At 42.6% G+C, this 23,424-nt stretch overlaps 2 protein-coding genes across 3 annotated transcripts; both read right to left on the reverse strand.

The window, feature by feature from the left end:
• Nucleotides 1-1,348: 1,348 nt before the first annotated feature.
• Nucleotides 1,349-10,796, reverse strand: glmp (glycosylated lysosomal membrane protein). Of its 2 annotated transcripts, none has more exons than XM_085446594.1 (7): nt 10,644-10,796; nt 6,030-6,194; nt 3,695-3,793; nt 3,451-3,615; nt 3,159-3,377; nt 2,157-2,425; nt 1,349-2,077 (listed from the first exon to the last, which is right to left on the reverse strand). In XM_085446594.1, exons 1-7 carry the CDS (start codon nt 10,737-10,739, stop codon nt 1,903-1,905), a joined length of 1,188 nt encoding a protein of 395 aa, XP_085302720.1. In that variant the 5' UTR covers nt 10,740-10,796; the 3' UTR covers nt 1,349-1,902. The 2 variants fall into 2 exon arrangements, with proteins under 2 accessions (XP_085302720.1, XP_085302721.1); XM_085446595.1 differs by lacking the exon at nt 10,644-10,796 and adding an exon at nt 10,349-10,527.
• A 2,453-nt stretch (nt 10,797-13,249) lies between these two features.
• Nucleotides 13,250-21,899, reverse strand: cct3 (chaperonin containing TCP1, subunit 3 (gamma)). The gene is made up of 14 exons (XM_085445125.1): nt 21,807-21,899; nt 21,245-21,306; nt 15,979-16,029; nt 15,829-15,891; nt 15,651-15,747; nt 15,405-15,522; nt 15,145-15,331; nt 14,881-15,030; nt 14,617-14,749; nt 14,393-14,474; nt 14,135-14,315; nt 13,808-14,053; nt 13,587-13,718; nt 13,250-13,485 (listed from the first exon to the last, which is right to left on the reverse strand). The coding sequence occupies exons 1-14, from the start codon at nt 21,832-21,834 to the stop codon at nt 13,393-13,395; spliced, it is 1,623 nt and encodes a 540-aa protein (XP_085301251.1). The 5' UTR covers nt 21,835-21,899; the 3' UTR covers nt 13,250-13,392.
• Between the last annotated feature and the right edge of the window lie 1,525 nt (nt 21,900-23,424).

The following is a 23,424-nucleotide window of genomic DNA, read 5'->3' on the forward strand; positions in this document are numbered from 1 at the left end:
AGGAGCTTCTTCCCCCAGGCTATTCGATTCGGGCCCTGAACCAGGTGTAGGACTGGACTCTCCCCACACACATTACATCACTAGAAGACTGGACTCTCACACACATCACCACACGCACTCTGGTTTTTCTTCATGCACACTTCCTATAATTTATAATCTCTTTCTGCTATTTGCACATTTTTTTACTGTAAATTTCTAAGTTAAATCTGTAAATTTTGTATAACCTGTGTATTGTAAATACTGTAAAACCACTGTCATTTAATGGTCGGGCATTGCATTGCACAGCTACAAGCATTTCACCTCATGTCTTACTGTGTATGGTTGTGTGTGTGTGACAAATAAAATTTGAATTTGAAGATATTTGGCATGCAGATTGTAACCAAACCACCAACCTTCCACCACCTGAGCTACAGCCACCGCAAATGGACATTTAAAAAGTAGAATGGGAAACAAAGCTTTGAATGAATGAATGAATGAATGAAAGCTTTATTTGTCACAAGCAGGTTGCCCTGCAGTGAAATGGGAACCCCCCCCCCCCCCTCCCCCCTCCCTCCTCTGCACAAAAAAGCACATGAATGTCCACAGCACAACATTGTGGAAGACATGACAAGCCACAGGGATGGGTAGGGGATGAGGAGTAACCCCAGGCAACACAGCAGCCATCCTGCAACGGCGCCGTTTCCAGCGCGGGCCCAGACCCGCCTCGTGTTCCCAGGGGGCAACAAGCATCGAAGGCGTTGGAAAGGGAGGGGGGATGAGTGAGTGCTTATCAGTGTAAGTGTATGTGTGTGCGTGTCCATAGTTCAGCTTCTTCTGTGGAAGAATCCAGCAGATGGCCGCTCCTCCCTGAGCCGGTTTCTGCTGAAAATTTCTTCCTGTTAAAAGAGTTTTTCCTTTCCACCGCCACACCAAGTGCTTGCTCAAGGATCATCTGATTGTTTAGGTTTTCTCTATTTTATCAAAGGGTCTTTACCTTACAATATGAAGCACCTTGAGGGGACTGTTATAATTATGTTTCTGAGTAAAATCAGCTGCTCTGTTCTCAGCACACCTGTGCATGTCTCTACAACGTGCTGCCAACACCAGCCCATTCATATGAATGTGCTGTAGCCAGACTAATAAATCCTGGGTTGATTTATTAAGCTGATAACCAATTTCATGTGACCTCCTGTCCTGACTGATGATGTTAGATTAGAGAAACCATCTGAAAAAAAAACTTACTTCTTATTACAACTAGGTGTCAAACAAATCCAGGTGAGACATCCTGTAATATGAAAGTTTTTTTTTTTAAATTATTAAAAAACACCAGTGACATGTCAGCTGACATCTGATGAAGAAAGAAACTGAATCAGGCAATTCTGATATATTTTATTAACAATCAACTTAACTTTGCTTCTTAGTTTCAAAGTAAAAATTTTAATCGTACATCTTTTAATCTGAAAGTCAAAGACTGGCCCCAAGGTGGCAGACTCTTCATCTGTGAGCAGCTGCTTTAAATGAACCCTTTAGAGTAAGAATATGACATCATCAGAAAGGAACACGAACCTGTCAGGGTTCAGTAACAATGACTGAGGGTTCAGAAAAAGGATATATTTTATTTATAAACATTGTATTTTATATGACCTACTGAAAAAGTAAAAGAAAGCTTCAGAATAACCATGAGCATAAGAGCCCACAGGTTTTTCAAGATGGCTGCCAAGTGGTGAGCCTGGAGGTTTGATTCAGGAAGAAATCGATGAGGACAGAGTAAGATCTTATCCAATCACCAATCAAACACATTGACTGTCTTTAAAAACACAAATGGGTACACGGATTCTGCTGTGTGCTGACTGGCTGGAATGTCACTGTGACGTCATCTGTTTCTAAAACATTAAAACTGTCTCTGGCAACGCAGTGAAATGATTAGTTGATTGGCTCGTAGGAGGCTGAGGATGCTCCCTTGCTTTTACGGATGCAGAGCCAGATTCCACCAACCAGCAGGATGATCATGGGAATTCCCAGACCAACTGCCATGATGGCAACAACCAGAGGAGAGAAGGAGTCAACAGGCGGTGACCCAACACCCACCAGCAGTGTCCTGGAGGAGTAAGGAGGAGATGAGAGCTGATCGGCTGAGAGTAAGAGATAAAACAACAAAGAAATAACAACAAGCCTACCAGCTGAGGAAGCGTGTGACGTTGTAGAATGGTTCCCCCGCCAGGCCAAAGCTCACATTCAGTGCCATGCTCTTTGGATCTGAGAAGAAGCCTCGGATCAGACCGGACGAAGCCGTCACCATCGACCCACTCTGAGCCCGCGGCACCGAGTGACGGCATGGCGTGGCATCTTCCAGAGCCGGCCGTGCCTGACGGTACGCCACTGGCTTCCACAGTGCATAACCCAGAACATCAGAACTGCCATTCACTGATGACACCCATTGAGAAACCTGAGGGGTCAGAGGTCAATACAGGACATTCAGTCAAACTTTACTCAAACTACATTGTAGACAGAATGAGCAGGACCAGAAACATATGGAAGAAAAATCAAAGTCATACTCCCGCCCACACCAACAGGGCCACTGTCTACAGTAAAAAAAATCTATCGAAATATATTTCTGTGACTCAACATCAAAACCTCATTTGATGTGAGAAAATATTCAAAGATCCAATCTGTGTTTGGCCAACAAGAGAAAACCCATTTTCAGCAGCATTTCAGCAGGATAGAGCACTCTTTTCTTCTGCAGGGAAGCTTAAAACAAGGTGGAGCAAACCTCCAAACCAGCCCCCGAGACTAAAGGAGTCCATCTGCGCACACAACCCTGGATGTGTGCGCAGGGTTGTGTGCACACATCCAGGGTTGTGGCAGCTTATTGGTCGAGTAGGTCGTCACACTGGATGTCCCGCTGAGTTTATGTCTAATCACTGACTGGGTCTGTCGTCAAACAGCACACCATACTCAATTCAGACCACATTAATTCATAATAAAAAATAAATGTAGTTAATGATGGGCCAGATTTCTCATTTTGGGTGGTACATTTATTGAATTTAACATGATATTTAAAGGGTCCTTATCATTCATTGGTTTAGGGATAAGTCTTTTGATGAGGATGATTTCCTCCAAGAAGAAAATAAAATGATGTCAGAACAAGAAGAAGAACATAACGCACAGCACAAAGCTACCTTGAATATCGATGGCGTATACTCATCGTCGATTGATTGGTAAACGTCGACTGTGCTTAAAGGATAAGCTTCCCCTACTGCATGCATCTCCAACAGGAACCTGGACTGAGTGGCTCGGGCCGGTATGCCATCCAACCACACCTCCAACTGGGAAGAGTTAACAGAGTGCAGGAGGTGTGGCCATGCCTCTCCCCGCCCCTCAGAGTCAAAAACCGACAGCTGAAATAAAAATAATGACTGTCAGCGTATCGATCATTTTTGAATACTGATTTCACTGTGCTCGGCAACAGACCTGAAGGCAGAGCGAGCCATTGGTGAAGGAGGCATCGGTGCCACAGAGAAGCGCCATGGGTTCGGACAGGTTGATGGGGTTCCAGGTGAAGTTCTGCAGGTCGTATGGAGGGAAGAGGTCAGAGGTCGGCTCAGCCGTGTCGTTCACATCGTCATACTCCAACAGCTGAGAGAAAAAAAAAGTTTAAGGTTAGATGTATCCAGACATACCCTAAAGATTTAAGGTGGACTGAGCTTGTTCTGACCCGGCTGAAGACGACAGCACTGCTGTACATCAAGCTGCTCTCTGGCTCCACTTTCAGGCTGCCGCTGGTGTTGCGAGCCACAAACTCAGGCCAGTTCACCTGGGACACAAAGCACACCCAAGGTCAGAATATTATGAACAGTCATGTGACTGTCACACATATATCAACATTAGGGTGTCAAGAATGTTACAAACAACAGAAATTACTTAAACTATTTATTTATTTTAATTTTTAATTTAATTACTTTTATTTTATTTTAAAAGGTTGGGCTCAAGTGTTTAGCCCCTTCTTTCGGCAACATTTATCCTCCAGCTGTGAGCCCATAGCCCCACAGCCCCGCCAATGACAGGCTTATGGACAGACCCTGGGGTTCCCAAGAAGTCTCTGTGCCCTCTCAGCTGAGTTCTCCTGATATACTTTCACATTAAAAAGTAAAAAGTCTCAGTAAAAAGGAAATCCTAGGGTCTGCTAATGAAACGTACAAATGCCTGATAAGTGAGAGGAATAAAAGGCACACTGATGTTATCGGCTTGTTAACTGTGGCTCAGTGTGTGGGCAGCAGGACCAAAAAGGACACTGAGTCTGAAGCACACTGGATAATGCAGGACAGGCTCATGTTCCCAGGTTCAGAACTGATTACCTGTACAGTTTGTATGCTCTGACTATGAGCCCCACCCACGATGTGGATCTCAGTTCGTCTATAATTTGGAATTTGGGCCTAATTATTATTTGGTAAATACCTATTCATACATGCGTAAGTAGGGCTGCTCAATTAATCGAATTTTAATCACGATTACGATCTGGGCTTTCAACGATCATTAAAAATGACTGAGCCGATTATTAGCCCCTCCCTCATTTATCCGCGACACCTTAAAGGCCGGTCCGTGAAAATATTGTCGGGCATAAACCGGTCCGTGGCGCAAAAAAGGTTGGAGACCGCTGATTAAGAGGACCCGAGGGAAGCTCGGAAAGCTAAGCAGAAGTTATTTGGAGAGTGACTGCCGTTGGTTGAAAAGAGAGGTAAAAAAAAACTTCAGTGGTGTTGCACACTATTTTATATTATTTTTTAAAGTCATTGTTAACCCTTTAAAGCCGGTCAGAGCAGCACGCTCCGTTTTGTGTAACTATTGTTAAATCCCTGTAGAACCTGAACCGTGTAAGCTAGCACAATAATTTGTTTTGCATATGAAACCGGAGGAGTTGTACTTACATCTTATGCCATCAGCTTGTCCTCGGTCACGGTTTCGTTCCACATATAGCTTTGCAAAAATTGCATAAAAAGCGCTTGCAGGAACAAAAGCATAATATTCCAGAAACATGCTTCGCCGTTCCTATCAGCTGTTCGTAACACTTCCCACATTGAAATGATGCACATGCTGTTTTCTTTGCAAATTTGCATCATAGGATTGTTTTTTGTTTTTCCTGCAGTATATAAAAATTGCTGTATCTCCAAAATAAAACTATGAAGACACTCAAAATAAATTTCCTGTTGTTGTAAACTATTTTTTGCAACTTTATTGTATTTAAAGTTTTGAGGGATAAGCCTCTTAAATTTCTCCAAGTAGAAATATATGTAAACAAAACAAAAGCGATTTTCTATTTTTTTTGTAGTTTATTGCACTTTTTTGCAATTTATGTAATTACTATGGACTTAATGCATACATATTATTAAAATATGGGCTATAACAGTTGTATTGATGTATAGCAACTTGAAATGCTCCCACAAATGGCACTACAGCATGTAAAAAAAATAATATAAGCTCTGGTGGACTTGGTTCTATAGTAGGTCTTAAAGGGTTAAATAAATATCGTCAAATAATCGTGATCTCAATTTCAGTGAAAATAATCGTGATTATCATTTTTGCCATAATCGAGCAGCCCTATGCGTAAGTGCTTTCTACCTATTATTCACACTCCAATAAACACATCAGAACCAACTTGGGGTCTTTCCCAAGGATATTTAGCAATTAGACTGGAGCAGCCAGGGATCGAACAACCAACCTTCCAATCAGTAGATCCTCTAGCTCAGGAGGTAGAGCAGATCTTCCATCATCTTTTAATCATTATTATTAAGTGAACAGTGTTTGTCAGGGACAGATTTATTAAAATCAATGCAGCTCTTAAGATTAAAATAAATAAATAAAATAAATAAATAAAAATCACCCTCTCAGTAGGCTGAGGCTTTTCATCCATTTTTTCATTTTATCAGAAGTATATTTTTTATTCTCACAAAGCTGGCCGTTCGCACTCGGTTTCACTTGATTGTTTACGCCCTTTCTGAAACTTTTCTCTGTCCGATGACATCACACTGAGTTTACCGACTTCCTGTCCATACCTGCACTTCAGAAGAAGTTGAGTTGGTGTGGATGAGCAGCAGCGTTGGCGCCCCCTGGCTACAGAACAGGAAATGCAGCGTGTCATCGTCTCCCACGGCTCTCACATGCAGCAGGTCACCAGCTTGAGGGGTTGAATGTGAGCTGGGGTATAACTGCATTGAAATCTGCAAGACAGAAGAAGCAAACCTACTCAGAGCATTTCATCTTTTCTACAGCCATTGGTCTCATCTTGCTGAATATTTTTTTCCCTTTATTGAATAGTACTGAGTACAAAAAAGGGCATTTTTTTTTAGCAAAAATGTTCATTAAATTATGCAAACAGCAAAAGATATAAAAAAAAATAATCACTATGGGATAAAACCATGGAAGGCCCAATTTATTTTGTTTTTGATTATTTCATTTAAGTGTAAAAAAGAAATTGTAATTTTGATGAGATAAACATCTGTGCCGATTATGGCCTGGAAGTTCCGAGCTCAAAATGGGAGACACCCCCTGGGGTGCTGGAGAAAGGCCGAGGTAAGATCCTGTGGCACTTCCAGATACAGACGGACAAAATGGTGGTGGCTCCCCAACCAGACATAGTGGTGGTAGACAAACTGAAGAAAACGGCCATAGTGATACATGTAGCGATACCGAATGAAAGCAACATAAGGGAGAAGGAACATGAGAAGCTGCAGGAGTACCAAGGGCTCAGAGAAGAGCTCGAGAAGATGTGGACGGTGAAGTTAACAGTCATCCCGGTGGTAATCGGAGAACTAGGTGCATTGACTCCCAAGCTAGACTAGGGGATCCAGCAGATCCCAGGAACGACATCCGAGATATCTGTCCAGAAGAGCGCAGTCCTAGGAACAGCTAAGATACTGTACAGGATCCTCAGCGTCCGCATCACTGTTTTATTTGTGCCGCTCCAAAAAATTGTTTGTTAGTGCCTTCATTGTTTTAACACACAAAACAAAACAACCAACTACACTAGTCAACACAACACATTAACTACACACTCCAAATATGCCACATCTTAGAAATCTCTCACATCTCAAATTCAGTATCCGATGGCGCGATATGGCAGCCTGGCTTCTGTCAGTCCGCCCCAGGGCAGCTGTGGCTACAACGGTAGCTGCCTCCACCAGTGTGTGAATGTGAGAGTGAATGAATAGTGGAATTGTAACGCGCTTTGGGTGCCTTGAAAAGCGCTATATCAATCCAATCCATTATTATTATTATTATTATTATTATTATTATTTCTCTTTCGCTCGCTCTCTCACCTCCGTCACTCCCCTCTTCCTAAACAACTAAACCCCACGTGGTGCCATATAATTTTTTTTATGGTCGACGTGGTACATTTTTCGACCAATAGGAAAGGGTTTTCTTTTTTGCACTGTGCTTAGACATTTTTTTACCGTTTTATTCGCACACTGAACATGATGATAGTATTCAGTAAAGAGCATTGTGTATATATACACAGAATATATTCTTTTATCATAACTCTGGTTTATTACTGCTATATAGTTTGAAGTCCGAAGTTTCAACACAAGTTGAAATGGATACTCATCATTCTTTGCTGCCATGTCATCTGAAATCGGTCATGTGATTTGGATTTGCATGTCCGTTGACCCCAGAGGGTTAATACCACTCACCTTCGTTCCATTTCCAGAGTGTAACAGTCAAACCACCTGTGTTAAAATCTAAAAATGCCCATGGTGTTGATTCAAAATGTGATCTAGCACAATTATGGCCATCGGTTGCTACTGAAAACAAGAAATAAAGCCAGTCCGCGCTATGGACTGAACCATTTTTTAATGGTGGAGGGGGGTTACACTATGCAATATATTCAGTTTTAGAATTTATATTCAATGTTAATAGTAGGTAGATCCACGCATTAATGGCTGAAAGCTCCGCCTCCCATTCTACTTGTAAATAATCTAGGAAGCACAAGTAAGCCACAGTCTGTAGGATGACATGGTACTATAAGGTCATTAAGAAGAGTCCTTATTATTCAAGACCGTGTAGCATGTGAGGAGCAGGATTTTCAATTCAATTCTGGATTTAACAGGGAGCCAGTGAAGGGAAGCCAATATAGAAGAAATATGCTCTCTTTCTAGTCTCGGTCAGCACTCTTACTGCAGCATTTTGGATCAACTGAAGGTTTTTCTGGGAGTTTTTAGGACATCTTGAGAATAACGAATTACAGTAGTCTAGCCCAGAAGTAATAAATGCATGAACAAGTTTTTCAGCATCTCTGAGACATGGTATTTCTGATTTTAGAGATATTGCACAAATCAGAAAGTATTTATACATATTTGTTTAATATGTGCATTAAAGAACATGTCCTGGCCAAAAATGACTCCAAGGTTCCTCACAGCGTTACTGGAGGCCAAGGTAATGGCATCCAGAGTAGTCATCTGGTTAGATACCATGTTTTCAGATTTTCAGGGCCAAGTGCAATAACCTCAGTTTTATCTGAATTTACAAGCAGAAAATCAAATCAAATCAAATCACTTTTATTGTCACATCACATGTGCAGGTACATTGGTACAGCACATGTGAGTGAAATTCTTGTGTGCGAGCTTCACAAGCAACAGAGTTGTGCAAAATACAATAATGTAAACAAGCAAAATACAAGAATGGCTACATCTGAAACTAGTAAATATATGTACAATATATAATAGTATATGCATTTCTGGATGTGTATACTAAATATTTTTCTACGTGTGTGTGTGTGTGTGTACATATTTTACAAATTAAATAGAGTAAACAATAAATAAAATATATAAAATAAAATATACAGAGTGAGACATGTGCAAAACAGTGGCGTTACTGTACAGTAACGTAAATTAGAGATCATCCAGGTCTCTATGTCTTTTAGATATTCCTGCAGTATAATTAATTGGTTATCTGCCTTCATGGATAGATAAAGTTGGGTGTCATCTGCATAATGTTAAAAATGTATATTAACACCTACAGCATGCGCTAATCACTGTAATAAAATATTATTGTCAACAATATTGAATAAAGGACTGAGGCCTAGCAGGAAAGGCACAGAATGAGTCCACTGTCAGAGGCAATAAGACACAAAGATTGTAACCTTTGCCACTTCTTTACTGTGATAAGCCCTGAAATCTGACTGAAACTACAACTACTGTTTAAAACATTTTGGAGATAAAAGGAAGGTTGGAAAATGGCCTGTAATTAGCTAACACAGCGGGTCGAAAGATGGCTTTTTAAGTAATGGTGTACCTACTGCCAGCTTGAAGGCCTGTGGTTTGCTGATTATATTTAAAATTGAAACATTAATTAATGATAGAAGCAATCATGTAGGAATGGGGTCTAAAAGACATGTTGGTGGTTTGGAAAAAGTAATTACTGAAGTTAACTCAGAAAAAGGAAAAAAAGAATAAATATCAGTGGCAGTGAAAGTAGCTGTACGTGTTACGTCCGTGAGATGATTATGAGTACATTTAAAATTATTTTAACTGTAGGACAAGCAGTTAAGGAAGTTTCATTAAGAAAAGAAAAACCTGATAGGTGTCTCCCCAAAAGTTGATTCTGTTTATCTGGACGTGGCATTTCAGTGGGAGAAACGTTTCGTCACTCATCCAAGTGACTTCTTCAGTCTCAGCTGTCTGCAGGTTTCGCCAATCTTACAAACAGTACATTTGCATAATGACTGAAACTAGCCCACTGAAAGAACAATGGGCTGGGAGGTCAGTTCCCTGATCATTAATATGTAAATTCTCATGACCATTAATCAGCAACCACTGATCAGTGGACACTTATCAAAGGGACCATGAGTACCACTCACAAAGAGTTGGGGAATGGCTGCAATCACTGCATTGTAAGATGGCAAAAGATGTACCCTTAGCCCCCCTCTTGGATTCAGAGATGGCCTTTCCCTTTTCACATAAACTACACAAAGACACAGCCTTAAGAAACAAGTGCGCCTCAACTGTTTAATACTCCTGACACATACAGGATCACTATGGGATTTCACTTAGGCAATGGTTGTCCTTCTCTACTGGATCCGCTGGAGCTTTCTTTAGGTGCCTTCCTAGCTTGATCCCATTTATCAATGGCTTTTGATCAGTGGGCTTTGAGCAGTTGTTGTTGATCAATGGTCATGAGATTAAAAACCAAGGAACTGACCTCACAGCCCATGACTTGCCACTGGTGCTAGTTTCAGTCATTATGCAAATGTACTGTTTAAGGTTGGGGAAACCTGCAGACAGCTGAGACTGAAGAAGTCACTTGGATGAGTGACGAAACGTTTCTCCCACTGAAAACGTCCAGATGAACAAAATCAAACTTTCTGAGATTTATTTACCTTGATGATTGAGCATGCATCAAGACTGATAGATGTCTCAGTTACTGAAAGGATTCCAACTGCTCTCTGATTGGAGGACCACATGCGGTTCTACCCGCTGCGCCTCTTTACGACTCTATTCAAAACAATCGGGAAACAGCTAATTGATCACACGATACAACCTTAATCCCGGGTCTATAGCCCTCAGCTGAGCTGAGCAGCTACCAAACAAGCCTCCGTCACTTCCGGCTTCCCCTTCTGGCCCTCACGCTCTCAGCCGGTTCGGAGCCGGTTCCGGCTTCACCTGTGAACTCACCTGTCTGCGTCCGGGCTCCGCGGAGCACGTTACAGTGACGATCCACAGCACGAGAACCACGTACAGTCCGCCACTCCACGCGCTCCCCGCTGCCATCGTCTCTGCTCGGTCTTTGATCACATGATCCGCTGGTTCCCTGAAGTCAGCTGACCTGGCTGCTCGTAGTGTCAGAAAGAGATCAGCCAACCAGAGCTGAGCTCAGACTAACCCAGTCATGGGCTGAACTGCGCAGGCAGCAGGTTTATCTCACAGCTTTAAGTTTGTCGATCCTGAGTCGAAACTCCGGCTTTTTTGTTTCAGTCAGAGTTTCAGCTCTGTGAAACTGACCAAAGGCTTATACTGCAGAGTTAACCCCGGGTTTTCTGCACTACGACCGTGGTTCACTTTTTATATATGAATTATACTTCTGCATCAGATCATTGTAACTTACGCCATTTTGCTGTTTCATAATTTAATGAACATGTTTGCTAACCCCCCCCCCCTCTTTTCAAACTTTCTTTATTTGAACATAGAGCACAATCATACATAAAAAAGTCCAATCTGGGTGCAGAGTGCTTTCTTTATTCTTTATTTTGTTTAAGAATCAAACTGTGTACAGACAATGGAAACATTAAAGGGAAGAGGCAGAATTTTGCAACACAAAGCCAGAATCTCAAAGCAACTGAGACTAGACCAGCAGCTGCAGAGGCTGCACCTATGACTCCACTTTTATATCCATCTTTGTCGGCAAACTCACCTCCACCATATCAAGGTACAACTTTTGAGCAACTACATTGAGGCAACAAAGAATCCCAGAAAAAGAAAAAAATGTACAACTGGCTAAAGCAACATGAGATTTCAAAACAAACCAGAAAAGATAGAAGAAGCAAGAAGAAGAATCACCTTAGGTCTGTGGGAATGTAAGTGAAAGGGAGATTTCCTGGAACCTTGAAAGGAAAACTTCTAAACGAGGACAAAACTGCTGATTGAGAGAGGACTCTGAAAGAGAGTACTGTTATTCTGAATCTCTATCATCAGAAGAGGATGAAGAGGAGGGAGCTGCCTTACCATGAAAATATTATACAAGATCTCAGACACAGATTGAACAACAAGCTTGGAGCTTTCTTCCCAAAATACAGATGCCATTGGGAACTGCACCCACTGGCCAGCTTGTGTATAATCCTTTTAGCCACTGCAACACGAAAGGACTAATTGCCAAACTCCCACCTTTGACAGGAGGAGCTTCAGCTTGGATTTCAGCTCTGAAAGACAACACAGCTGGAGAAATGCATGCCATGCATTGAAGGAGTTGATGTGACCACGAGATTGATGTTGGATGAAGGCATTTCACTCAGAGTGCGGCGACAACTTCAGTCAATTTAGAAATGGACGTGGCAGCACCTTAGTCACCTATCCAAGAACTATAGATTTGAGAACACAGAGAGTAGATTCATCCAACTAGGTTTAGATTTATGCCAGGCAAACCATTTAAACCCCATTCTGCACCTTTTAGATATGTTTGTTGTTAATAAAATCTCATCACAAGCTAATTAAAAATCACCTCGTATCATCGCATAGTCAGTGGTGAATTCTGTCTACAGTTCCCTTATTACAATTGATGTCTGATGCAAAAAAATCTGTTTTTGTTCATTGTTGTACCCATAAATAAATGTTAATTAGAATGGATGTTAAAAATATTCAAAACACAGGGAACCAAATGTCCATCTTTATCTGCCTTGTCACACACAAGCTTTTTTTGTTGGTCCTTAACAAACAGAAAAACAGCCTTCCACTTAATGGAGTCCTTACGTCCTCTTGTTTTAAAAGAAATAAATGAAATATAAGTTTTTAACTGAAAGACAGAACGCATTACAAAACAGTCTTTGAAAAAGTTAATGGAGATGGGAGTAAAAAAGTTTGATGCAGAAGTCTTGTGTGTTTGTTTCAACTTCAACTATCAGCCCATATCTGAATTAACTTTATTCATTCCTATTCCTTATTGCCTTCCATGTAATTAAGCTTTCCTTCCTAGCCTCGTCAAATCTCAGCCACGGTGCCTTTTTGTGTTTCTCAGTCCCTGGATGTATGGCAGGCTAGCTTATGTTAAAAGTTCTCTTGTATAATAAATACCGATTCGACAGTGTGCAGTCAACTTTTCATTTTTTCGATTCCTCAACACACATGGCACAGAGCATGTTACACACCATAAACAATCCCACTCTAAACAATAGGTAGGAACAAAATGGCATAAAAAACTTAAACGTTACAAAGTTTATAAACTCAGGCAAGTGATAATGAAATTATTAAATATTAAAATTTAAAGCTCACAATCTTTTTTTTTTTTTTTTTTTAAATGGACACTTCTTAAAAAGCTGATTCAAATAAAAACATTACCTTCAGCTTTTCAGTAGCAAGCTAAAGATGTTGCACCTAGGTTCAACTGTTTATCGAAACATCAGGTGGGGATGGTGTTAAAGTGTGAAAACCCAAGCCCCTGAGTATGAGGAAAATTCTTTTACAGCTAAGCATGTAAAGACAGAGATAATTGTAAGCTTCTTTGTTGGCAGAATGAAAAATAAACCTAAACCAGGTTTACAATCTCATAAAAAACATAAAAGTACATCACGCAGGTTTCAAAGGTAACTTTATTAACTGTTGTTACAGTTCACTGAGTCAACTAGTCCCCATCCATACACACAAACACACACACGCACACACACAGAGGAAGAGAGACTGACGTGGATCTAGAGTGATGCGGACAGATGTGGGTCTACTCAGCTCCCTGTCCTCCCATCTGCTCCTCTTTGTTCTTCTTCTTGTGACCAGAGACGATGTCATCAATACGCAGCAACAAGATGGCCGTCTACAAACACAGCAGTATCATCAGTATCAATCACACTACTGATCAGTAATCATTGATATCAATCACACATCAGGATGTACTGCTGTGTGGGAAGTTCTGACCTCGACGGCGGTCTTGTAGGTCTGAGCTTTGACAGCGAATGGCTCCCAGATCCCAAGAGCTGACATGTCGGACAGACAGCCACTCTCACCGTCCACACCCCAACACACACTGTTATCCTGAGTGTGTTTGGCCTGAACACACACACACAAATACAAACAACTGACTTCTCAACAACACACACGTTAAATAAAGTTTTATTGCTGTTACCTCATTTGCTTACCCTCAGTGATGTCAGAACGCGGATGGTGGAGGCACCACAGTTCTGGATCAATGTTCGGGGGATAACCTCGAGCGCCTGAGCTACAGCACGGTATGGCCACTGTTCGACACCGGTGAGAGCACGGGAACGCTCCGTCAGGTGCTTCGACACCGCCATCTCCACTGCGCCACCGCCTGGCAACAGGAAGGGGTCGAGCAACACATTACGGCACACCTGCATGGCGTCCTGCAGGTTCCTCTCCACTTCCTGTGGACAGAGACAGTGTTAACCAATCCTTGGATTTACCAATCACCTCACTGACTGATTGATTGATCGACCACCGCTCACCGCCAAGATCTCCTTGCTTGCCCCCCTCAGCAAGATGGTGCAGGCTTTGGGGTCTTTGCACTCAGTGATGAAGGTAAAGTACTCATCTCCGATCTTCTTCACCTCAAACAGCCCAGCTCCAACGCCCATGTCCTCCTCACGCAGCTCGTCCGTCCGACTCACAATCCGGGCGCCGCACGCCCTGAGAGAGAAACAGTTATTTACAGCTCGCTAAAACTTCCTGTCTGAGGAGCAGAACGCTGATTGGCTGCTGCGTACCTCGCAATGCGGTTATTGTCAGTCTTCCTGACGCGACGGATGGCGGTGATGTTAGCTTTCACCAGGTAATGTTGAGCGAGATCTGACAGGAAACGGGAAGTAAATGCTACGCTGTTATTTTGTTTCAGGCATTGACCTCAGAGGACTTTCCCTTCACGTTTGTTCACCATCTTGGTGCTCTGCACCAGCTCCACTCTCTCTGCTGAGCTGCAGCTGACATGTACCTGAGATCCCCTTCTCGGTGAAGAGCAAGTCTGGTTTGAGGCGGATGATGTCCTCACAGAGTTGCTGGATGTACTCTTCCTCCATCTGCAGGATCCGGGCAAAGTCTTCCTCCTTACTGATCTCGATATCTGTCTGCAGGGGGCGGAGCCACAGACAAACATTAACACAAGTAACACACACACGCAAACAAGTGTAACTACCTCTGTCTGTCTGTGTGTGTGTGTGTGTGTGTGTGTGTGTGTGTGTGTGTGTGTATGTATCACCTGACTCTCTCCTTTCTTGTACTCAAGCGAGCAATCGAGCAAGACAATTCGTGGGTTCTTGATCATCCTCTTCATCCTTGGGTGCGTCACATCTTTGTTGATCATGACTCCTCTCAGCACGCATGAGTCCTCGATGATTCCACCAGGAACCTGTATGCAGCACACCATCATTGGAAACGGGACAGATAAAACTTTATTAACAAACAACCTGAAGGCAGGCGAGCCAACCCTAGTTTAAAGCGACTGGCCCACAGTGATTCGTACCTTCTCCACCTTGGCGTACTTCTTGATGTCAATCTCTTTGCGACCGCTCTCCTCCAGTTCCACAGTGCGCACGGCGTCCAGCGCAATGTTACAGGCCAGCTCAGACCAGCGGCTCAGAGCTTTGGTGTTAATGGCTGAGTGGACAATCTTCAGCATCATGGAGCGGTCTGACGTGTCCACAGGGGTGCTAGGAGGGGAGGGGGCAAAGTTACACATAGCATAGGACATGGCAACTTCATCGCAGCTGGAACAGCTGTTACCTGATCTCCTTCAGGGTGTCCAACATGTCCTCCAGCGCCCGGCGGTAAGCACTGATGATCACAGTCGGATGCATCTGCTGCTCCAGAAACTGCTCAGCCACTGCCAGCATCTCACCGGCTGAAGGTCACACAGGTGACAGGGAGAGAGAGAGAGTGAGAGAGGGGGGGAGAGAGAGACAAAGACAGGTTTTAGATCAACTGAGAGATCGTGTGATTGTGTGCCACGTTTCTCGTCCTCTTCCTCACCCAGTATGATGACCGAGGTGGTTCCATCTCCCACCTCCTCATCCTGTGTACGGCTGATTTCAATCATCGACTTCGCTGCTGGGTGCTGTACCTGGATCTGTTGCCAAGGAAATGCAGCAGGTGAGGAATCACACGCCTGATTAGATGTTGAATGAGTGTGAGCGTGTGAGTGACTGACCTCTCTGAGGATGGCATTTCCATCATTGGTCATCACGATTCCTCCAGTGGGATCAAGCAGCATCTACATATACACACACACAGGGGCACATGTTAGCATATTAGCATGCCGACAACACTTCTCTTGCTGTGCATGTGCAGAGGGTCTGACCTTCATCATGGCCCTTGGGCCAAGGCAGGTCCTGATGACATCAGCAATGGTCTGAAACGCACAAAGAGATCAAGGGGTCAATCGATCACTCAATCAATCCCAGCGGGTCAGATCAATAGTTCCTATCACCTGTAAGGTTATGGTGAGTCTGTGCTCACGACCCACTGGGGATCTCAGAGTTAGCATGTCATCTGTAACATGTTTCAAAGAGCCAGGTGTACAACTGCTTATTGATTATTATTTAGTCATGCTGATCACACTGGTCTGTGTTAATATGATCAGATTTTATCTGTCACACACAATTTGAGTTCATTTATCCTCCTGCAGTGAATCTATGTAGAGCACTGAGAGACCAGAATGCCAATATTCTGCCAGGATAACTAAAAGTCAATAAAAGCTGGAGCTTCAGCAGGTTGTGTGTGTGTGTGACAATGGTCAATAATGGAGCACACAGGAGCTGGCTCTTTGCTGAGATGTTTGTGATGGTACTCCTGGTCCTTGAGCAGCACCTGGACCAGCCTGAACCGGTCTAGTTATGTGCCGACTCAGTCTCTGAGCATCACCTTTTTGCTTTCTGTGCCACAGCCAGTCCGGCATTCAGAGGAAACACACAGCTCCCCGTTAGTGTCTGACGCTGTTAGCAGAATGAAACCCGTGTACACATTGTTTCAGACTGAACTATCAGCCAATCAGTGAACATGATTATGTCACTGTCAGCACTGTAAACTGCTCTCTGCAGGTGTTTCTTAGGTAAGCCATCAGTGTGCACAGGCTGTGTGTAACACACTAAAATCTAAATCTGAGTTTGACCCGTTCTGCACAAACTCTCTGCTGGTAGGGCTGCTCGATTATGGCAAAAATGATAATCACGATTATTTTCACTGAAATTGAGATCTCGATTATTTGACGATATTTATTTAACCCTTTAAGACCTACTATAGAACCAAATCCGCCAGAGCTCATATTATTTTTTTACATGTTGTAGTGCCATTTGTGGGAGCATTTTAATTTGCTATGCAACTGTTATAGCCCATATTTTAATAATATGTATGCATTAAGTCCATAGTAACTACATTAATTGCAAAAAAGTGCAATAAACTACAAAAAAAAATTGAAAATCGCTTTTGTTTTGTTTACATATATTTCTACTTGGAGAAATTTAAGAGGTTTATCCCTCAAAACTTTAAATACAAAAAAGTTGCAAAAAATAGTTTACAACAACAGGAAATTTATTTTGAGTGTCTTCATAGTTTTATTTTGGAGATACACCAATTTTTATATACACTGCAGGAAAAACGAAAAAAACAATCCTATGATGCAAATTTGAAAAGAAAACAGCAGGTGCATCAAAATAAACTATTTCCAGCAGTGCAATTCGAGTTCTAAGCATCACAGAAACGATTCAGAAAAGTCAAACATGACCAGTATAGGCTTTTAAGGCCTACAAGTAAAAAACTACAATTTCCGCGAAAATGACATCACTTCCGGTTTCGAGCAGGAAATAGCGGACATGCGACAGTTCCGCTGACATCTGTTTCACTGTGGGAAGTGTTACGAACAGCTGATCGGATCGGCAAAGCGTGTTTCTGGAATATTATGTTTTTGTTGCTGCAAGTGCTTTTTATGCAATTTTTGCAAAGCTTTATGTGGAAGGAAACCGTGACCGAGGACAAGCTGATGGCATCAGATGTAAGTACAACTCCTCCGGTTTATTGCGCTAGCTTACACGGTTCCGGTTCTACAGGGATTTAAAAATAGTTACACAAAACGGAGCGTGCTGCTCTGACCGGCTTTAAAAGGTTACCAATGACTTTAAAAAATAATATAAAATAGTGTGCAACACCACTGAAGTTTTTTTTACCTCTCTTTTCAGCCAACGGCAGTCACTCTCCTCTCCAAATAACTTCTGCTTAGCTTTCCGAGCTTTCGATCAGCGGTCTCCAACCTTTTTTGCGCCACGGACGGTTTATGCCCGACAATATTTTCACGGACCGGCCTTTAAGGTGTCGCGGATAAACGAGGGAGGGGCTAATAATCGGCTCAGTCATTTTTAATGATCGTTGAAAGATATTTCAGACATGGCGGGGATATACAGTGGGGCAAAAAAGTATTTAGTCAGCCACCGATTGTGCAAGTTCCCCCACCTAAAATGATGACAGAGGTCAGTAATTTGCACCAGAGGTACACTTCAACTGTGAGAGACAGAATGTGAAAAAAAAATCTATGAATTCACATGGTAGGATTTGTAAAGAATTTATTCGTAAATCAGGGTGGAAAATAAGTATTTGGTCAATAACAAAAATACAACTCAATACTTTGTAACATAACCTTTGTTGGCAATAACAGAGGTCAAACATTTACTATAGGTCTTTACCAGGTTTGCACACACAGTAGCTGGTATTTTGGCCCATTCCTCCATGCAGATCTTCTCGAGAGCAGTGATGTTTTGGGGCTGTCGCCGAGCAACACGGACTTTCAACTCCCGCCACAGATTTTCTATGGGGTTGAGGTCTGGAGACTGGCTAGGCCACTCCAGGACTTTCAAATGCTTCTTACGGAGCCACTCCTTTGTTGCCCGGGCGGTGTGTTTTGGATCATTGTCATGTTGGAAGACCCAGCCTCGTTTCATCTTCAAAGTTCTCACTGATGGAAGGAGGTTTTGGCTCAAAATCTCACGATACATGGCCCCATTCATTCTGTCCTTAACACGGATCAGTCGTCCTGTCCCCTTGGCAGAAAAACAGCCCCATAGCATGATGTTTCCACCCCCATGCTTCACAGTAGGTATGGTGTTCTTGGGATGCAACTCAGTATTCTTCTTCCTCCAAACACGACGAGTTGAGTTTATACCAAAAAGTTCTACTTTGGTTTCATCTGACCACATGACATTCTCCCAATCCTCTGCTGTATCATCCATGTGCTCTCTGGCAAACTTCAGACGGGCCTGGACATGCACTGGCTTCAGCAGCAGAACACGTCTGGCACTGCGGGATTTGATTCCCTGCCGTTGTAGTGTGTTACTGATGGTGACCTTTGTTACTTTGGTCCCAGCTCTCTGCAGGTCATTCACCAGGTCCCCCCGTGTGGTTCTGGGATCTTTGCTCACCGTTCTCATGATCATTTTGACCCCACGGGATGAGATCTTGCGTGGAGCCCCAGATCGTGGGAGATTATCAGTGGTCTTGTATGTCTTCCATTTTCTGATGATTGCTCCCACAGTTGATTTTTTCACACCAAGCTGCTTGCCTATTGTAGATTCACTCTTCCCAGTCTGGTGCAGGTCTACAATACTTTTCCTGGTGTCCTTCGAAAGCTCTTTGGTCTTGGCCATGGCGGAGTTTGCAGTCTGACTGTTTGAGGCTGTGGACAGGTGTCTTTTATACAGATGATGAGTTCAAACAGGTGCCATTCATACAGGTAACGAGTGGGGGACAGAAAAGCGTCTTACAGAAGACGTTACAGGTCTGTGAGAGCCAGAGATTTTCCATGTTTGAGGTGACCAAATACTTATTTTCCACCCTAATTTACGAATAAATTCTTTACAAATCCTACCATGTGGATTCATGGATTTTTTTTTCACATTCTGTCTCTCACAGTTGAAGTGTACCTCTGGTGCAAATTACTGACCTCTGTCATCATTTTAAGTGGGGGAACTTGCACAATCGGTGGCTGACTAAATACTTTTTTGCCCCACTGTATTTTATTATTCTAATGCCCTCCTCTCACTTTGCATCTGGTGTCTGGTCCTGAAACAGCCCAAGTCATTTCAGAAGGAGCTTGGCATGGCTGAAAGCTGTAATCGTGATTAAAATTCGATTAATTGAGCAGCCCTATCTGCTGGTCTGTAGGGTTGTTATGTACGCACACACGCACACAACTAACACATTCATATATGGTAAATGGCCTGTATTTATATAGCGCTTTACTAGTCCCTAAGGACCCCAAAGCGCTTTACATATCCAGTCATCCACCCATTCACACACAGGTGATGGCAAGCTACATTGTAGCCACAGCCACCCTGGGGCGCACTGACAGAGGCGAGGCTGCCGGACACTGGCGCCACCGGGCCCTCTGACCACCACCAGTAGGCAACGAGTGAAGTGTCTTGCCCAAGGACACAACAACCAAGGCTGTCCAAGCCGGGGCTCGAACCGGCAACCTTCCGATTACAAGGCGAACTCCCAACTCTTGAGCCACGATCGCCCCACGATATAGTGTAGGACTGTCAGAAATCTTCATCAGACAGTAACATTTACCTTACTGATAAGTGCATTTTTAACCAATTTGTTTTTGCATTTAGGACAATGTTTTATATAAAAACAATTTAATACCGCATGTGAATGCACTACACATCCTTTGGCAGATGTTTTCTGCAGCTTCTAAACAGAAAGCTAACAAAGCACACAAATTTAAACACCTTTTTTATCTTCTTCAAATTTTACTCTTCTTCATTTATGAGCAAATATATGTATAAATTCAATGACTAAATAATCATAAACACTTGGGTAAAGCTATTCATTATTTTAGTAACTGAGTATTCTATTAATTGCTCAGTAACAAATAAACACGTTCATCCTATTAATTACTAATATTAAATATTCAGGAGATTAAATCTTAGAAATGTATACAATCAGTTTAAACAGCTGTCCAAACACAATGCTTTTATTTTAGTTAAAAAAAAACAACAAAAAACTCTATCCAAGCTATGACAGGGTGAAAGGATGGGGACACACTGCATAGGTACTATGGGTTCTACATAGAACCAAGCTAAAAGCATGAGTAGAGGAGCAGAGGAGGCCCTGGCTAACCCAGGCTACTGTCACTGGTGGATTTCCTCAATTAGCCAGACCTGAGGTTTTTTGCTCAGACACAGAACATAATGTTTGTTTGCCTTCTGTGAGTGCACTTGGACACAGCTGCTTATTAAGTAACTAACCAATAACTTTAAGGACAGTGTGAAGCTCATCAAGAAGCTCATTGTGCTATGAGACCAATCCGGTCATGATTCTATTTTTTTTACCCAGCCCAGCTCCTACAAGAAGAGGAGCAGGCCAAGACTGACTACAACCAACAGCTGGAGCACCTGCCAGATTGGACATGTCAGTTACCACGGTAACAAATTTGATAGGCAAGATATATGTCAGCAGTGGTGCGGGGACCGCTGTGCACAGCACCAACACATCGTCTGGATCACAAAGCAGGTTATTCAGTTTGTGACCTAAAGGGCACAGAAGGAAGTGAGCAGAGCCTTGTAGAACAAACGCACCTTTGCTGCATTGATGTTCCCGGTCTGGACTTTACGTCCAGACTCCCTCTTCACGTTCTGGTCTGCAGAGACACAAACACACACAGAAGTTACTGCCCGCATACACGCAGTGCTGTTACTCTTTATTCTTATTCGTACAGTGATGATCCGTTTTCAATAGGCAGAGGTTCCGCCTGAAAAAGAAAACGATCAGTACTGATGATGACTCTTCTCTCTGGATCAATCACAATGATCAGAAACACAATGACATGTTCCTAATGACATAATCAATAAGTGAGTTCACACTAACACAGGTGGAGGATTCCACCTTCACTCCATCACATGAACGCCTGATTTTAGCCTCAAAGGAACCGTTAGCCTGCTAGCTCCGTGTTCATGCTGAGTAACGGGTTAGCTTAAGTTAGCCTATCATCCATCTGCTAACCGGGCTAACATGCTAACGCCGGCCGCGCCCCGCTTTGTGCGTCTCTGGGTTGTTAGCGGATCGAAGGCAGTTCCGAACGGCCTGCGTACGGTTGTCGGTGGTTTTGTAAAAGCTTTGGAGGAAAATAAGAATACTCACTGAGCACTAAAACCTGCTGGCCGATCATTTTCACAGCGCGTGCCGGACAACAGCCTGGAAGCTTCTGGGTGGCACGAGGAGAGAGGAAGGCTCCACCTACAGGGGCGGGCAAACAGCCCGGGTCCGACTAATCAGAGAGAACATTACGTGACAGATAGGCAGATCCACCAATAAACTGAATGAGGGAAAAGGGTCGCCCTTTCATATGGAGACTAAAATCAGCCTTTAGTTTCATATTATTTCCGTGTATTAAAAACTGTTTCCGCTAAAAATAGAGCAGCTTCTACAATAAGCACCATCAGAATTCAGAGTTTTGGACTGAACTTCTAAAATGACATTTTTTGCTTTTTTTAAAGAAACAATTTATGCTCAGGAGCATGGGCGTCTCAGAGCTTTTTCTTACCCTCATCCTACCTACCTATGGTGCGCCGTTTGTAAACTGAAAATGCTGTAATTAGCGGCAACAGTTTTACACATTTAGCTCCAAACCTTATGAAAACATTTTTCGAGTCACTTTTTACAACATTTACGAAAATATTTGTAACGTTTTATATTTCAAACTTTTTGTATTTCAAAATATATTTAATCTAAATACTATATAAAATACAAATTTTACATCTAAATATTATATTTAAATCATCAGATAGTTTCTCAGATAAAAACGGAACATCCAACTGTTGGAGAAATGATGCTGATGGGACACCTGCATTCCAAAAATATAGTGGTTCAAAGATGGCGTCTAAGAGAGTCACTAGGGGGAGTGGACTCGGCTGGTGTTCTGTCCAGAAGAGCTGCAATTGCTTGGCGAGTATATGCCGTGCCTCATCCAAATTTCATATGACATATAGATGCAAATCACAAGCTGATTCGTTGGAAGTTTGTTTTTCATGGAGCGGGGTGTTGATGTTTGATATCAGAGCTGAGACTGTAAAAGCGCTCTTTACTGCAGCTGTTAGACAATTTGGCAGACCCCTGCATATCTGGGGTTACGTGAGAAGTCTCACATTTGGGAGGACATGAGAACAAGCAGGGGTGAAGGCTCTGGCTTAATGGGAAGTTCTGTGCACAACCAGAGGATTGAGCTTTTCAACCGAGACTTAAACAACAACCGCAGCTGGATTTATGCATCTATTTATTAAGTGGAATCGCTTGGTATCCTAGACTTAGAAAATGCAACAGACCTAATGTGATCTGCTGTATAAAGTGCTTTGAGCACTCAGAGTAGCCTTCAGTTAGGTCCATATCTATTTGGACACTGACAACTTTTGTTTTGTTACCTGTTTACTGAAATATATTCTAATTATAGTCATATTATAGAAATGACATTTAATTTAGGGTATCCATATTCAATGTGGATGAAGTGTTTAGGAGTTTCTTCTTCTTAATATGTGGCACCCTCTTTTTGAAGGGACCAAACGTTAATGGACAAGTGACTCAACAGCTATTCATAGGCAGGTATGGATAATTTCTTCGCCATGTCATTATCAATTAATTAGTTGATAATGACATGGCGAAGAAATTATCCATACCTGCCTATGAATAGCTGTTGAGTCACTTGTCCATTTACGTTTGGTCCCTTCAAAAAGAGGGTGGATTTGAGGTGTTGTGCTTGCATTTG

Source organism: Copadichromis virginalis, linkage group LG22 (assembly GCF_057382275.1).
Source record: "Copadichromis virginalis isolate Kocher_CV1m ecotype Utaka linkage group LG22, C_Virginalis_male_GT1.1, whole genome shotgun sequence".
NCBI classification, from domain to species: domain Eukaryota; kingdom Metazoa; phylum Chordata; class Actinopteri; order Cichliformes; family Cichlidae; genus Copadichromis; species Copadichromis virginalis.